This window comes from Pipra filicauda, unplaced genomic scaffold (assembly GCF_003945595.2).
Source record: "Pipra filicauda isolate LSUMZ 115617 unplaced genomic scaffold, ASM394559v2 scaffold805_size115273_pilon, whole genome shotgun sequence".
Taxonomy (NCBI): Eukaryota; Metazoa; Chordata; class Aves; order Passeriformes; family Pipridae; genus Pipra; species Pipra filicauda.
The window spans coordinates 1-16,954 of record NW_024104982.1 but is presented as its reverse complement, the minus strand read 5'-3'; the positions used below and the strand labels follow the sequence as shown (position 1 = coordinate 16,954).

Here is a 16,954-nt window from a genome sequence, read left to right as displayed (position 1 = left end):
TGACATCAAAAGGGACAGCAGTGACATCACAGGAACAGTGGTGACGTCACAGGGACAGTAGTGACATCACAGAGACATCGGTGACATCACAAAGGCAGCAGTGACATCACAGGAACAGAAGTGACATCAAAGGGACAGCAGTGACATCACAGAGCAAGCGGTGAAATCACAGAGAAATCGGTGACATCACAGGGAAATCAGTGACATCACAATGACAGCAGTGACATCACAGGGACATTGATGACATCACAGGGACAGGAATGACGTCACAGAGACATCGGTGACATCACAAGGACATCAGTGACATCACAAAGACATCGGTGACATCACAGAGACAGTGGTGACATCACAGACACATCGGTGACATCACAGTCACAGCAGTTACATCACAGAGACATTGGTGACATCACAGAGACAGCAGTGACATCACAGGGACATCAATGACATCACAGAGAAAGCGGTGAAATCACAGGGACAGCGATGACATCAGAGGGACAGCACTGACATCACAGAGACATCGGTGACATCACAAAGGTAGCGGTGACATCACAGAGAAAGCGGTGACATCACAGGGACAGCAGTGACATCACAATGACAGCAGTGACATCAGAGAGACAGAGGTGACATCACAGGGTCATCGATGATGTCACAGAGACACCGGCAACATCACAATAACAGCAGTGATGTCACAGGGACAGGAGTGACATCACAGAGACAGTGATGACATCACAGAGACATCGATGACATCACAGGGACATCAGTGACATCACCAGGACAGCAGTGACATCACAGGGACATTGGTGACATCACAGAGACAGCAGTGACGTCACAGGGACAGCAGTGACATCACAGGGAGAGCGGTGACATCACAAAGACAATGGTGACATCACCGGGACAGCAGTGACATCAGAGAGAGAGCAGTGACATCACAGAGACAGCAGTGACATGACAAAGACATTAGTGACATCACAGGGACAGCAGTGACATCACAGGGAAATCAGTGACATCACAGGGAAATCAGTGACATCACAGAGACAGTGGTGACATCAAAGGGAAAGCAGTGACATCACAGAGACATTGGAGACATCACAGAGACAGCGGTGACATCACAGAGACAGCAGTGACATCACAGGGATATCGGTGAAATCAAAGGGACATCCGTGACTTCAAAGGTACAGCGGTGACATGACAGGCACAGTAGTGACATCACAAAGACATCCGTGACATCACAGAGACAGCAGTGACTTCACAGGCACAGCAGTGACATCACAGGGACATTGGTGACATCACAAAGACAGCAGTGACATCACAGGGACAGCCATGACATCACAGGGACATGAGTGACATTACAGACACCGCAGTGACATCACAGAGACATCGGTGACATCACAGGGACAGCAGTGACATCACAAAGACTGCAGTGACATCACAGACACAGCAGTGACATCACAGGGACAGGAGTGACATCACAGGGACATCGGTGACATCACAGGCACAGCAGTGACATCACAGGGACAGCAGTGACTGTTACGACCCGCCCCAGGAAAAAGGCGGGGGGGTAACTCAGGTTTTATCCATAATTCCCTTGGGGTGGATTAAAGTGAAACGACACTAAATAATCGGTGTCTGAAAACATATTGACAAGGTTTATTTTAACAATTCTGTATCAACAGGTGTGCCAGCATTTTGGGGGCTGTCATATAACAAGGCCAACCTTTCAGGGGAGGAGAAAAATGCATAGGGGAGAGAAAGACGGGGTAAGAGTAAGGGAGAGCAAGGAAAAAGAAAAGATGAGATTGGTAAAAACGTAAATAGTCACTGCCCACTGGATCCAGCCATGTAAAAGGAATGGTCTGGATCCACAGGTGGGGAGGGGAAAAGAAGGAAAAATACCCCCCAAACCCCCAAAGTCACCAGTCAATATCCATATCCTTTGCACCTCCCCCAAGGCGGGGAGTTGTTTCCATAGGGGGGTGTCCCCCTTTTTGGCACAGAGTTCATGTGGAGGGCGTGGTAAACTCGGCTCTTCCCGCCTTTTGGGGGCTTGACATCTTCTGCACTGGAGGAGGGGGATGGGCCCAGTTGCCCATCAGAAAGTCAAAAGCCTGCAGAAGTCTCTTAGAATGCATAAATCATTAACTGTTCCAGTCTCTGACACCCCCCAAAGTGTGGGTGGGGATGGACTGGGGGGTCCCGGCTGGGCCCGAGGCCACGGGGAGGGGCTGCGGCCGCCGGCGGCTCAGGAGCTCTGTGGGGAGAGAAAAGGGGGTGAGAGCGGGGTGGGGGGACAGGGGGGACACCGGGATACACCGAGACCTGGACTGGAGCCAGCGGGACCAGAACTGGGGCAACTGGGATATACTGGGAGCAACTGGGAGCATGTTGGGGGCAACTGGGATATACTGGGAGTGGCTGGGAGTGAGTGGAACCATAGGAAGGGTGAATGGGAGCAACTGGAATCACGCTGGGGGCAACTGGGGTCATCCTGGGAGCAGCTGGGCCCCTGCTGGGCTCATACTGGGATCAGACTGGGATCTTAAAGGGAGAGACTGGGTCAATCCTAGAGACAACTTAGAGCAACTGGGATCACACTGGGAGAAACTGGGAGCAACTGGGACCATGCTGGGGAGTACTGGTATCATACTGGGATCACAGTTGGAGAGCTTGACCCATGCTAGGGGAAATTTGTCGCGGTCCGAAGGGAAGAGGGGACAGGACACGAGGAAGGGTGCAAGCAGACTTGTTTATTCAGGCGTGCGCCCGATTCTTAACGTCCCACCAGGGGCAGGGGGCAGAACATCGAGAGGGCTATCAGACAGACCAATGGGGGAGCAAATCAGAACAGGGCACAGGCAAAAGGGGGAGGAGGAAGCCTGGGCATGTGCAGTTGTGCACTGTGTAGCATGAATACAGTGAAAGTCCATATGAAAGTCCTGCCAATTGCTGTATGCTTTTCTCCATGCCTGGAACTGTTCCCATCCTGAATCTTGCTTCTCCACAGAAATTGGGGACACAGTGAGGGTGACTGGGGTCATCCTGGGGATGACTGGGATCAAACTGGAGTCATACTGGAAGTGTCTGCAAGTTACTGGGATTGTACTGAGGGTGACTGGACTCATAGTGGGATCATACTGGGAGAAACTGGGACCACCTTGGGGGCAACTGGGATCCAACTGGGAGTGACTGGGATCCTAGTGGGAGTGACCAGGGCCATACTGGAACCATCCTGGGAGTGACTGTCAGTGACTGGGATCATACTGGGAGTGATTGGAACTATTCAAGGGGAACTGGGAGCCACTGGGACCATGCTGGAAGCCAACTGGGGACATACTTGGAGCAACTGGGATCATCCTGGAAGAAAGTGGGAGTGACTGGGATTGCCAGGGTGCATTCTGGAGGCAACTGGCATAGACTGGGAGTGACTGGGAGAGACTGGGATCGTACTGATGGGAACTGGAAGTATCGTGGGGCAAGTGGAAGTCACTGGGTATGACTGTGAGCATGCTGAGGGCAACTGGGATCTACTGGGAGAGTCTGCAACCATTCTGGGGGTGACTGGGAGCAACTGGGAGTGACCTGGACCATGTGGGGGGTAACTGGGAGGAACTGGGAGTGACTGGATCCACAGTGGTGCAACTGGGATTGGCTGGGACCATACTGGGGGAAGACTGGGATCACTCTTGGATTGACTGGATCTGTGCTGGAGGCAACTGGGAGCAGCTTGGCCCATGCTGGGGACAACTGGGCCCACAGTGAGGGTGACTGGGGTCATACTGGGAGTGACTGGGAGCATTCTGAGGGCAGTTGGGACCATGTTGGTGCAACTGGGATATACTGGAAGCAAGTGGGATCACGCTGGAGGTTACTGGGATCATACTGGGGGAAGACTGGGACCACACTAGGAGTGACTGGGAGTGACTGGATCTACAATGGGGCAACTGGGATTGACTGGAACCATGCTGGGGGAAGACTGGGATCACACTTGGATTGACTGGATCTGTGCTGGAGGCAACTGGGAGCAACTTGGCCCATGCTGGGGACAACTGTGATTGTACTGGGATAATACTGGGATATTACTGGGATCAGACTGGGATCAGACAGGGATCATACTGGAAGCAACTGGGTCTCTGCTCAGGGCAACTGGGAGCAACTGGGATCACAGTGGAAAAACTGGGAGCAACTAGGGCCACACTGAGAGTGACTGGGAGTGGCTGAGAGCAACTGGGATTATGCTGGAAGCTACTGGGAGCAACTGGGAGTGAGTGGGACCACATTGACTGCAACTGGGATATACTGGGAGAGACCAGGAGTGACTGTGATCATACTGGGAGTGACTGGGATCATACTGAGACTGACTGGGATCATAGTGGGAGTGACTGGGAGTGCCAGGGATCATCCTGGGAGTAACTGGAACCATAGTCAGTGACTGGGAGGAACTGGGAGCCTGCTGGGGGCAAATGGCTTTATCCTGGGAGTGTCAGGGCATGTCTGGGTTCATCCTGGGTGTGAGTGCCACCATCTGGGGTGTCACTGGGATCCTACTGGGATGGTCCTGGGAGGGACTGGGAGGGAGTGGAACTTGACTGGGGTGACTGGGAGCTACTGGGACCATGCAGGGGGTAACTTGGATCCTACTCGGAGAGACTGGTATCAGACTGGGAGTGACTGGAATCATAGTGGGATGATACTGGGCATGACTGTGGGCAAGGGGGGGACAAAACCGCCGAGGACCCTCCCTTTATCTTCTCCCACAGGTAGAAGCCGAGCCCCAGCGCCAGGAAGACCAAGCCCAAGACGAAGCCCCCGACCCCCACCAGGATCTTGCTGCGGACGGTGTCCGGTGGCATCTCTGGGGGGAACCGGGGGGGTCAGCACCCCCAAAACCTCCTCCCACGCACCCCCCGGCACCCCACAGAGCCCGGCCTGCTCTCCCCCAGCCCACCCGGGGGTCCCTGAAACCTCCTGCCAGTCCCTTCCCAGTCCCTGCAGGGATCCCACGCAGCCCCTCCCAGACCCTTTAGGACCCTCCAACACCCCTCCTATCACCCCCAGCACCCACCAAACTCCCTCCCAGTTGCCCTGGGACACTGGGCTGAGCTGGGGGGCACTGGGAGGGACTGGGATGGCAGTGGGAGGGACTGGGAATAGAGTGGGGGAGAAGGGGATGGGCTGGGGGGGTCACTGGGGAGAGAGTTGGGAGATGTGGGAGTGAAGTGAGAACGACTGGGAACGGATCGAGAGGGTCTGGAAGTGACTGGGAAGGACTGGGATGGACTACTCTGGACTGGGAAGGAAGCGATCGGGACTGGGAGGCTGAGTCGTGGTGAGGGAAGTCTTTGGTTTGGGTCTGCCTGGCAACTGGAGCGTCATCAGAGAGACGCGCTGGGATTGGCTGAGAGGCGTGAGCACGGTGGCCCCATCGGGGTAGAGACGGGGGGGGCACTGGGAGAGACTGGAATGGACTGGAATGGACTGGGAAGAACTGGGAGGGGGCAAAAGGCCACGGGACGGGCACAGGGAGGGCTGAGGGGTCTGGGGTGATTCCCAGGGAGGGTTTGAGGGGCTCCAGGGACATTCCTGGGGCAGGGCCCGAGGCGACCCGCTCTGCCCCACGCTCACCTCTCCTCTCCACGCTGAACGGGGTGTACAGCTTGTAGTTTTGAGGGCAGCACGTGTCCACCAGAGACCGTGCATACTCCAGCCATTCCTGGTCGCTGTTCCATTTCTTGGCAAACTTCTCCCCGTACGGGGTGTCCCCCACAAACACCCCCACATCGCTGTCGAAGTGCACGTACTGCTCCCGGTTGTAGATTTTCCTCAGAACGTTCCTCACCCGCTCGGTGCCGTTGATGAAGTGACACTCGAACTTTAACATCTCCTGAAACACCCCTGTGTGTGCAGGACACAGGACAAGGGGTGCCCCGTGCCCCCCATCATCCCCCAGTCCCCCACAGCAGGCTGGGAGCTCAGGGGGACACCCCGGACCCCCCTTTCCCACCCCCCTCTGCCCCACGGACGCCCCAGCACCGGCTCTTGGCTGGGGGGGAACCCCCCATCAGCCCCCCGGGGACGGACAGGGAGGTTGGGGACCCCCCAATGCGGATCCCACCCCCCAGAGCACCAGGGAACCGCTCCAGGGCTCAAGGGACACCCAGGAACCCCCAGGGCACCCCTCTGCCTGCTCTCCCACACCCGCTTGCCCCCCTCTCCCACCCCTTTCCCACCGGTACCACAATCTCCAGACCCCCCCAACCTCACTTTGGGGCTCCCACCCACCTCCCACTCACTCCGGGCCTTCCAACCCCCCTCCCACTCACTTTTGGGGCTCCCAACCCCTCTTTTCTCCCCTCTTTCCCCCCCTTTCCCACCCCACCCCCCTACCCGCCCCCCCGCTCACCCGACAGCTCCTCGCCCGCAGCCGGGGGGGCTCCCAGCACCACCAGCACCGCCAGCACGGCCCCAGCTCCCCGCACACGCTCCATGCCCAGCGCCGGACAGCTGCTGACAGCCCCAAACCAGCCGGGCGGCGCCGTTTTGGGGGGTTTGGGGCGCGCTGGGCTTGGCTGAGGGCGCAGTTGGGGCCCTTTTTTCGAGGCGTCTTCCCGGCGACTGATGAGTCATCAGCGCGGCGCGCTGGGATTGGGCGCGGGCGGCGTGGGCGCTTTGGGATTGGCTGAGGGCCGTTGGGGGCCCCCGCGGCAGCCCCGGGGCTGGGGGGCTCGGGGGGGTCCGTGGGCTGCGGGGGAGGGGGGAGCTCAGGGCCCACCAAAAATGCCCAGTCAAAGCTCCCAAAGCTCAGGGAACCCCAAAACCGGCCACCCAGGGCTCCCACAGATCAGGGGAACCTCAAACAGAGGATCAAGTTGTCCCGGAGCTCAGAGTTGCCCCAAACAAGAGGGAGATGGGGGGCTGAGGATGCCCAATCCCCCTTTTCCCAGCATTTTTGGTTGTACTGGGTCTTAGTTCAACAAGATTACAACTTAGAAATTAAAAGACTTGAGGTGGAAGTGTGGAAAAGAAACAGCTCCAACCCACCCGATCCTGGGAGACACAGATGGGAATGGGGGGGACACTGGGAAACAATTCCAACACCTCTTTTCAAACCTCTGACACCTGCTTCCCAGACATTCCCAAAGAAGGGGCTTCCTGTGGCCTCAAGCGAGGGACCAACCTTTGTATTGAACCAACTCCTGGAGAGACACGTTCCCATCCCTGTCCCCATTCCCATTCCTGGGGTTCCCATCCCTCTCCCCATTCCCATTCCTGGGGTTCCCATCCCTGTTCCCATTCCCACTTCCTGCTGTGCCAACCTGTTCCCAGTGTCCCCGTTCCTGTCCCCAATATCCCTATCCTGGTCTCCCATGTCCCCATTCCCATTCCCGGTGTCCCAATTCCCATTCCTGGTGACTCCAACCTGCTCCCAATGTCCCCATTCCCATTCCTGGAGTTCCCATTCCCATTCCTGCTGTCCCCAACATGCTCCCAGTGTCCCCATCCCTGTCCCCAATGTCCCCATCCCAGTCCCCCCTGTCCCCATTCCTATTCCTGGTTCCCACAGAGGAACTGCCGGATGCCGGAGGAGGGAACGAGGATTTATTGCCCAAAGCAGGAGATTTTCACACCCAAATTAAAGCCTCAGGAATAATTGTGGTCCTGGGTTTCACACGGGAAAAAGCAGGAAGTTGATCCATCGGGAAGAGCCGCAGGGGGGCCGGGGTGGGTGGGAGCAGCGGGATGAGCTCTGCCAGCAGCTCCTGCCTTTCCGCAGGGAGAGGGAAGGGGCGGATCCAGCTCCAGGATCGCTCAGGCCGTGATTCCTGCTGGGATGAGAGTGGGGAAAGGAGTCACCATGTCCCTGTTCCCATCCCAGGGGATGGAGCCGGCTGTGGAGCCCAGGGAGAGAAGGAACTGCTCTGGATTCCCTCCTGATCCCGCTCTGTCCATCCCACCCCAATCCCACTCCATCCATCCCACCCCAATCCCACTCCAGAATCCAACCCTGATCCCAGTCCACAATTCCACCTGAGCCCACTCTGGAATCCTGCCCTGAGCTGGAATCCCCTTCCAATCCCACTCCAGCCATTAGGCCCCCATTCCCCTCTGGAATCCCGGCCTCCATCCTGGGATCCCTGCCCAGAGGATCTGGATCCACACACGCTGCTGGGACTCACTGGTGGGCGCGGGGTTGTATCCATTCCCCTCCCTCTTCCCTATGGAAAGAAAGCGGGATCAGCACCCGTGGCACAGGATCCCCGGAATGCTGCCGGGCGGATCCGTGCCCCTTCCCAACCCCCATCCCGGGAGTTACCGGATCGGAGCTTCCAGACACCGACTCCCAGGAGGCCGATGATGATGATGATGGCAGCGATGATGGACACAGTGTCCTAGTTAGAACAGCTGGGACCGATTCCTCACTGGATGGGTGTAGCCCAAAACTGTGGATTCTCTGTCCTTCCATGCCATTTTCCCAGGAACTGTTGTCAGGAGAGGCCTGCGAGGTGGGGGGGATGTCCTGAGCACCCTCATACCCTTTTATGGACTGAGCATCCTCATAGCCTTTTATGGAGTTGCCCGCTCTGAGGGAAGAACTAAGCATCCTTTTATGGAATTGCCCGCTGTGAGGGGAGGACTGGGCATTCCTGCCTGAACTGGAGAATATATAAACCTGGAGTTTCGGAACCTTTTTACCACTCGTGGGATCCAGAGGAGGACTGCAGCTCACCGCTCTCAACCAGCCTGAGACCACCCCCCTCAACTGGACTGCAATCACCACTTTTGACCAGACTGCAACAGCTCTCCCACCAGCAGGTTTTTCCCTCTCCCTTTACTTTGGACTCGGGGGGGGCCCAAGGAACAGCACTTTGTTCATGGTCCAGGGTGCTGGGTTCTACATTTGGGTTTTGTGGATTAAAACCAATTGCTTGTCTGTATAATCAGACTTATTGGGCAAGGGGGGTCCAAGGGGGGCCCAAGGGGGGCCCAAGGGGGCTGGGCCAGGGGGGGAAGGGCTGCAGGGGGCGGATCCTGGAGGAGGAAACCCGCCAAAAGCGGCGGCCCAGCCGAGGGAGGAGCCGAGCGGGAGCATAAAGAAGAGCAGCCCAAAAGGTCCTGGCAGTGGCTCGGCAATGGCGGGGGGGCGAGAGCGGTTTGGGGGCCCCCCGTGAGAGCCGGGGGGGAACCCCGGTAGCCGCGGAGTGGGGAGAGCGGAGAGGGGCAATCCCGGAGCTGGGGGACCCCCGGAATGCTGGAGGGGGGGAGCAGAGAGGGAGCGCCGGGCCCCTTAAGCGGGGGTCCCGGAGAGGGGGAAGGCCTTGGAGTGTGGAGAGGAGGGGGGGCCTTGAGGCGGGGTGGGAGCCGAGAGCGCCAAGAGGTTTGCGAGGGTGGGAGGCGAGAGAGGAGGGCCGGCCGGCCCCGGGAGGCAGAGTGGGGAGAAGTGAGCCCTGGGACCCCCCTGGCAACACTCAAGGGGACCCCGGAGAGTGGGAACCCCCCGGAGCCGCAGGACTCCTGGCAGCCCGGAGAAGGGGGACCCCCAATGCAGGCAGAAGTGCCATCAGGCCAGACAGGGGGGACCCCCCTAACCCCGGAGAGCAGAGAGGGGGAACTCCTGGCAGGGGATTTTGGGCTGAATGTTGGTGTTTTGGGGGTTTTTATGGACACAAGATGCCCGGTGAGTCCTAGAGCTGGACTTGGGCAGGAGGAACCCCCAAGGCAACGCGCTCACCTCTTGTTTTTCCCCCCCATCAGGATTTCTGCTTCCCAAAGCTTGGGCGGATGGAGGAGGAGGCTGCGAGGAAGAGGAAGATGCCGCGGGCCCCCCAGGCAGGTGAGGAGGAAGTCAGTGCCCCTTTGGGTGGGTCTTTTGTCTTTTGTGGCCGTCCTGCCGGGGCCGGAGTTGGGGGGATGTCCTTGGGTTTCCCTGTGGGCCGGAGGCAAATCCCCTGCGTGTCCTTGTTGCTTCCTGCCCCAGGCCCCGAGGTGAGGCCGGAGAGCGCGGAGGACAAATCCCGGCGGCAGAGCCTGGTGGGAGAGCCCGTTTTGAAGGGCTCCCCGGCGCAGGAAGGCAGCGGGGAGGAAAAGGGCCGGAGATGCCCCCGCAGGAGGAGCTGCAAAGCCATCCCAGGGGGCTGTGAGGAGGAAAGAGCCAGCGTGTGCCGGGAAGGCGGTCAGAGCTTGAGGCGGAGCTGCGAGCTGGTGGTCCCTGAGCAGCCTCCCAGCAGGGAAAAGCCCTTCAGGTGCTTGGAATGTGGGAAGAGCTTCAGCAAGAGATCCAACCTCCTGAGGCACCGTCTCATCCACAGTGGGGAACGGCCCTACACGTGTGGGGAGTGTGGGAAGAGCTTCAGTGACAGCTCCAACCTCCGCAAGCACTGTCGCATCCACACTGGGGAACAGCCCTACACGTGTGGGGAGTGTGGGAAGAGCTTCAATCAGAGCTCCAACCTCCGCATGCACCGTCGCATCCACACTGGGGAACAGCCCTACATGTGTGAGGAATGTGGGAAGAGTTTCACTCAGAACTCCCACCTGCTCCGACACCAGATGATCCACAGTGGGGAAAGGCCCTACATGTGTGGGGAATGTGGGAAGAGCTTCACTCGGAGCTCCCACCTGCTCCGACACCAGATGATCCACAGTGGGGAAGGCCTTACACGTGTGCGGAGTGTGGGACGAGCTTCAGGGACAGCTCCAGCCTTTGCAAACACCGTTGCATCCACACCAGGGAATGGCCCTACAAGTGCTTGGAATGTGGGAAGAGCTTCAGCACAAGCCCCAAGCTGCTCAGCCCCCAGCACATCCACACTGGGGAACAGCCCTACACGTGTAGGGAAGGTGGGACAGCTCCACCCTCTACACCCACCGTCGCCTCCACATCAGGGAGAGGCCCTTCCACTGTGGGGAGTGTGGGAAGAGCTTCAGGCAGAGCTCTTCCTTGACCTCCCACCAACGGACCCACCAGTAATGGAAGCCCCGAGTGCCCCGACTGCGGGAAGAGCTTCGGCCGCTGCTCCAACTCCATCAGCCATGGGAGGACCCGCGTTGGATGATCCACAGGGACCCCCGTTGGGCACAGACCTGGTGTGCTGGTTTTAAGGTAAACCAGCAGGGGAAATGGCAGTGGTGACATCACGGGGACATCGATGACATCACATGGACAGCGGTGACATCACAGGGACATTGGTGACATCACAGGGACAGCAGTGACATCACAGGGACAGCGGTGACATCACCGGGGGTTAATTTTGGTGTGAAAATCTCCTGCTTTGGGCAATAAATTCTGGCTCCTCCTCCAGCATCCGGCAGTTCCTCCCTGGGAACCGGGAATAAGAATGGGGACGGGGGAATGGGAATGGGGACACCTGGAATGGGAATGGGAACACCTGGAATGGGAATGGGAACATTGGGAGCAGACTGGGAACAACAGGAATGGGAATGGGGGCAGCAGGAATGGGAATGGGGACACGTGAAATGGGGATGGGAAACTCTGGAATGGGAATGGGAACACCAGGAATGCAAATGGAGACACCTGGAATGGGAATGGAGACACCTGGAATGGGATGGGAAACTCTGGAATGGGAGTAGGAACACCTGGAATTGGAATGGGGACACCAGGAATGGGAATCGGGACATCAGCAATGGGAATGGGGACACCTGGGCAGGGAATGGGAACATTGGGAATGGGAATGGGAACATTGTGAGCAGGTTGGGGACACCAGGAATGGGAATGGGGACATTGGGAGGAGGTTGGAGTCACCAGGAATGGGAATTGGGACACCGAGAATGGGAATGGGAACACCTGGAATGGGAATAGGGAAAACAGAGGGGTGGATAGTGGGGACAGGAACAGGGAGACTGGGAACAGATTGGCACAGCAGGAAGTGGGAATGGGGAGAGGGATGGGAACCCCAGGAATTGGAATGGGGAGAGGGATGGGAACGTGTCTCTCCAGGACTTGGTTCAATACAAAGGTCGGTCCCTGGCTCGAGGCCACGGGAAGCCCCTTCTTTGGGAATGTCTGGGAAGCAGGTGTCAGAGGTTTGAAAAGAGGTGTTGGAATTGTTTCCCAGTGTCCCCCCATTGCCATCTGTGTCTCCCGGGATGGGGTGGGTTGGAGCGGAGCCGCAGGCGCTGGGCAGGGGCAGTGGGGGGAGGGCGGCTCTCGGGGACACCGCGGTGGCCGCGGGGAGGGCGGGGGGTCCTTTGTTCGGGGGCTTTTGGGGTTTGTCCGGGACCGGACAGAGCGGGAGCTGGTTTTGGCCACCTTCTTCTCTTTTCCTGAGAGGAAGATTTTTCCCCCCCTGGACACCTCGTGGAGAACGACCGAGAGAGAGAGAGAGAGAGAGCCCGACCCATCTGGGAGCGAGGTGTTCTGCTTTGGGGACTGCCCCTGGGAAAAGGGACTCCTTCACTGCTGGCTGCGAGCACACGGGGCTGCGAGAGCTTTGAACTGCCGGGACAGTTTCTCCCCCCCACCTGGGGATTTGGGACTTTGTTTGGTTTCTTCTGAAAGGTTTTGGTTGCACCATTTGTTGTTTATTCAGATTTTGGTAATAAAAAGCTGTTTCTTTTCCTTTTCCACACTTCCACCTAAAGTCTCTTAATTTCTAAGTTGGAATCTTGTTAAACTAAGACCCAGTGCCCTCAGGGGGAGGAGGAGGAAAGGAGACCAAGAGGTGCTGTGGCCACTCAAACTGCAGAGGAACAACCTGTGCCAGTAGCAGTTGCCCCTCTACAGAAGAAATCCAAGACCAAATCAGCTCAGTTAGTGAGGGATGAAGGGGAAGCAGAGCCCTCAGAACAGGAGCAAGAGGCAGGGCCAGAGATAATCACCAGATCCCCATCCCCAGATGAGCTGTGAGAGATGTGAAAAGATTTCAGCCTCCAGCTGGGAGAGCCCCTGCTGACCTGGCTGCTCCAGTGCTGGGATATCATGGCCCAGCATATGGAACTAGGTGGGAGTAAAGCCAAGCAACTGGGATCCCTGTCCTGGGATCTTGGGATTGACCAGGGGATTGGGAAGAGGACAGAAACTCTCAGTCTCTGGAGGTGAGCCCTGTCAAGTGTTAGGGAAAGGTGTTCTCTCAAGGCTATCTAAGAGTGTGCCCAAGCAGATGGAACACCTGGGAGAAAGGGATCCAGTAGCTGAGAGAATCAGCTGTGCTGGAGATAATCCACGGGGATTCAAATAAGGACCCTGTAGATCCAGGTGAGGTCCAGTGCAGACAATCCCTGTGGGGGAGGTTTGTACGGGGAGCACTGTTGTCACACACCAACTCACTGGCAGTGATGGCATGGAAAGAACAAAACAGTGCTCCAGGTGACCCCCGACTCTGGCAATATGAAGATCATCTTTTCTCCTCCCGCCAGACCCGCCCCTTGTCGCGGGGGAGTGGAAGGCTGAGAGAAAGTTTAGTAGAGAAGCCCTTTTGTGGAGCTACGAGGTGCAGGAAGGACCCTCTGGCTTTCTGAACTCCTTCTCAGGGAGGAGCCCGGGGGCGGCTGGATCCAATCCCAGCCCCAGACTTTGTCAACAGGTCAAGTTAAAGGACTTACAGAGGTGTGCTAGAATCACTGTCCTGCAGGTTTTAATGATGCCAAATCAGAGATATTTATATAAAATGAATCCTTTATTATGACAAAGGAACAAATAAACAGATGAGCGAACAGACAAAAGACCTTGATCAGAATTATTTACTATAGAGTGTAAAAGCTAAAACCTACTCATAGAGTATAAAACAGCATAAAATAATGCACTGTATCAAAGTAATTCCAAATCCAATTTTATCAGAGCAGGCAAAAAGAAACAATCTTCACCTAGAGACTGATGTAACTCACCACACAACTTAACCCCTGAGTAACCACAAAGTGCTGTCCCTGCTCCACAGGAGAAGCTCCACACACTCCAAGAAAGTCTGTGGAAGAATCTGCCATGTGAAAGTTGGACTGGGCTTTTAAGTTATAAAGTGATGGACTGCCAGTGCCATTTCTCCAGGCCAGCCAGCAGCTTATCTGTCAAATCCTGCTTCCAAAAGCAGGGGGGGTGTTTGCAGTTGTGAACCAGGCTGGTTTTAGCACAGTCCAACACTAAAGCAGCCCCTTGGCACCAGGGGTAGCTCAGCACAGACAGTTGGATTGTTTGGATTCTCTGACTGCATTTTAGGCCTTATGAGGGCAGAGCATCCTGCCAGACCCAACCCACTGTTCCCCCAGTTCTGCCCTTCCGGCGCTCCCTGCGCGTGACTCTGTCGGAGCCCGTGTCACGACCTGCTCCCGAGGCACAGCAAAAGGTTCTTTTCCTGAGGGATCCCTTGGAGGGGATGGAAGAGAAACGTTGCTGGAGAACCAGAGTGACAACAGGAATGGCTCTGAATTTTGGCACCTCTGAAATCAGAACCGTGGATCGATCAGGCGGTGAATCCTGCCAGGATGAGAGCAGGGGACAGAGTCACCACATGCCTATCCCCATCCCATGGGATGGATCCAGCTGTGGAGCCCACAGAGAGGAGGAACTGCTCCAGAATCCCACCTCATCCTGCTCCATCCATCCCACCCAATTTCACTGTGGAATCCCACCCCAGTCCCACTCCGTCCATCCCACCTGATCCTGCTCCAGAATCCAGTCCTGATCCCACTCTGGAATCCTGCCCTGATCTGGACGCAGTCCTGCTCTATCCATCCTGCCCTAATTCCCCTCTGGAATCCCACCTGGATCCTGCTCCATACCTGTGGGGAACCTGTTGGTTCCTGTGTCTGTTCCTGTGAAAAGAAGATCCATGAGATTCTGGCATGGATCACACACCTGGATCTATACGAGGATCCATCATGGGATCCATGTGGAGAGGATCTGGACCGGGATCCAGATACGCTGCTGGTACTTACTGGTGGCCATGTTGTATCCATTCCCCTCCCTCTTCCCTATGGAAAGAAAGCGGGATCAGCACCCGTGGCACAGGATCCCCGGAATGCTGCCGGGCGGATCCGTGCCCCTTCCCGACCCCCATCCCGGGAGTTACCGGATCGGAGCTTCCAGACACTGAATCCGATGAGGCCGATGATGATGATGATGATGATGATGGCAGTGCCGACAGACACAGCGACCAGCACTGGGGTGGAATTCCAGATGGATTCCGGCTCTGGGAAGGGCAGAAGGGTGAGGAGGGGGAGGGGACCCCCAATTCCACTGCTCCACATTCCCGAATTCCTCCTTCCCAAATGCCCAGTTCCCACATTGCCCGTTCCCAGCCTCACCCCAGGCGAAGATCCCGGGCTCCGGCATTCCGGCGTGCTCCACCCAGCACCGGTACTGCTCCCGCTCCCCCGGCAGCGCCTCGATCCTGGCCCAGCTGTGGAAGGTGCCGTCGCTGTTGGGAACGATCCCGCCCCACTCCGTCTCCTGATCCCGCAGTTCATCCCCCTTCAGCCAGTTGATCCCGATCATCCCGGGGTAGAATCCGTACGCGTGGCAGGACAACGTCAGGATCCCGTGTTCCTCTTTCCCGGACACATGGACATCGGGGGGCTCTGGAATGGGATAAGGGTGAGATCCATCCATGGAATTCCCATGCGAATGGGATTCAAGTGAGATCCATCCACAGAATTCCCATTGGAATGGGACAACAGTGGGATCCATCCACGGGATGGGATCCGTTCCCATTGGAATGGAAAAATGGTGAGACAGACCCATGGAATTCTCATGGGAATGGTGACATCCATAAACAGAATTCCTATGGGAATTCCTGTTTCCAAATTCCATTCTCCCAAATTCCATTCCCATGGGATTTCCGTCTCCCTCACCTTTGCGCTCCAGCGCCTCCTGCCCACATCTGATGTATTTCTGGAGCTCTTCCACACAGCTCTGTGCCAGCTCGTGCTGAAGAGCCTCGTACCCTTTGGATTTCCAGCGCCTCTGGGTGATCTGGGCAGCTCTGTCGGCCACCACGAAGCTCCCGGATCCCAGGTCGAAGGAGATGAAATCCCGCCCGTCGTAGCCGTACCGAAGGGTTCTGTGGATGCTCCCGTTGGACAGGAGGTCACAGCCACAAACCCGCTGCAGCGTGTGGAGACCTGGGCAGAGGGTGGGATTGGACCCATGGAGACCCACAGAGTTGTGTTCCAGCCCCACAGAGCCCCAATCCAGCCGTATAGAGCCCCACGGATCCCCATTCCAGCCCCACAGATTCCACCCCAGCCCCATGGGTCCCTCTGGCCCCACAGATCCCAGCCCAGCCCCACAGATCCCAGCCCAGCCCCACAGACTCCCCCTGTCCCCCACTCACCCCCGCTCTGGTTGTACCGGCCCCGCAGCGTCTCCACGTTGGTGATGGCCACGTGCTGGTTCCCCCTGTGGATCTGGGTCTCTCTATCCCAATATCCCGGCTCGGCTCCGGCCGCCATCCACGGCGTCTGCGGCTCCGCCCGGCCCCGCTCGCTGTCGTAGCGCTGGAAGGGGATCCCGTCCAGGTACCCCACAGCCACATACTGGGGGACCCCCAGGCCAGGTTCTGACATGGTCACGCTCAGGAAACGCAGGGAGTGGAGAACTGAGGGAACATGGACATTTGGGGAATCTGGGGAGTCCAAGAGCCAAGGAAAGGGGGAAGTGGGAGAGCTGGGAGAGCCGGGAAGGCTGGAAAGGGTCCAAGGTTCAAAGGAAGAGAGGTGCAGGGGCTGGTAGAGGTGGAACGGGGGGTCCAGGGTGTTCCTGTGCCCAGGAAATCAGTGTCCAGGGGTCTCCAGTGTCCCCACCCCCATTACAGGGTGGGGAGAACCAGGATGGTCAGGAATGGGGGTCCCGTGGTTCCAAAGTGTTGATGAAAAGGGGGATCTGGGGGCTGGGAAAGGCAGGAATGGGGGTCCAGGGTCCCAGAGTCCAGAAAAAGGGAAGGTTTGGAGTCTGGGAAAAGCTGGATGGCCAGGAAGGGGATGCAGGGGGGGGTTGGTTCAGGGGAGTCCC

The 16,954-nt window shown here is 57.4% G+C and overlaps 2 protein-coding genes and 1 long non-coding RNA gene across 5 annotated transcripts; all 3 read right to left on the bottom strand.

Annotated features, from left to right (window-relative positions):
- Positions 1–4,631: 4,631 nt before the first annotated feature.
- Positions 4,632–6,422, bottom strand: LOC114003922 (class II histocompatibility antigen, B-L beta chain-like; the record flags this gene model as incomplete). Its single annotated transcript, XM_039390143.1, has 3 exons — positions 4,632–4,849; positions 5,620–5,889; positions 6,398–6,422. Coding segments are annotated over 3 exons (513 nt in total), but the record flags the coding sequence as incomplete, so codon positions are not given.
- Positions 6,423–7,594: 1,172 nt separating this feature from the next.
- Positions 7,595–8,362, bottom strand: LOC114003924. Its single transcript, XR_005566800.1, has 3 exons — positions 8,309–8,362; positions 8,172–8,210; positions 7,595–7,820 (listed from the first exon to the last, which is right to left on the bottom strand). It is a non-coding gene; the product is annotated as an uncharacterized LOC114003924 (long non-coding RNA).
- Positions 8,363–13,647: 5,285 nt separating this feature from the next.
- On the bottom strand, positions 13,648–16,546 carry LOC114003923 (class I histocompatibility antigen, F10 alpha chain-like). Of its 3 annotated transcripts, none has more exons than XM_027751318.2 (7): positions 16,278–16,546; positions 15,796–16,065; positions 15,250–15,522; positions 15,015–15,104; positions 14,881–14,916; positions 14,725–14,757; positions 13,648–14,382 (listed from the first exon to the last, which is right to left on the bottom strand). In XM_027751318.2, the coding sequence occupies exons 1-7, from the start codon at positions 16,507–16,509 to the stop codon at positions 14,165–14,167; spliced, it is 1,152 nt and encodes a 383-aa protein (XP_027607119.1). In that variant the 5' UTR covers positions 16,510–16,546; the 3' UTR covers positions 13,648–14,164. The 3 variants fall into 3 exon arrangements, 2 of the variants coding, with proteins under 2 accessions (XP_027607119.1, XP_027607121.1); XR_005566799.1 differs by having other exon boundaries at positions 14,294–14,419; positions 14,600–14,757; positions 15,015–15,134; positions 16,278–16,541; XM_027751320.2 differs by having other exon boundaries at positions 14,294–14,419; positions 15,015–15,134; positions 16,278–16,539.
- Between the last annotated feature and the right edge of the window lie 408 nt (positions 16,547–16,954).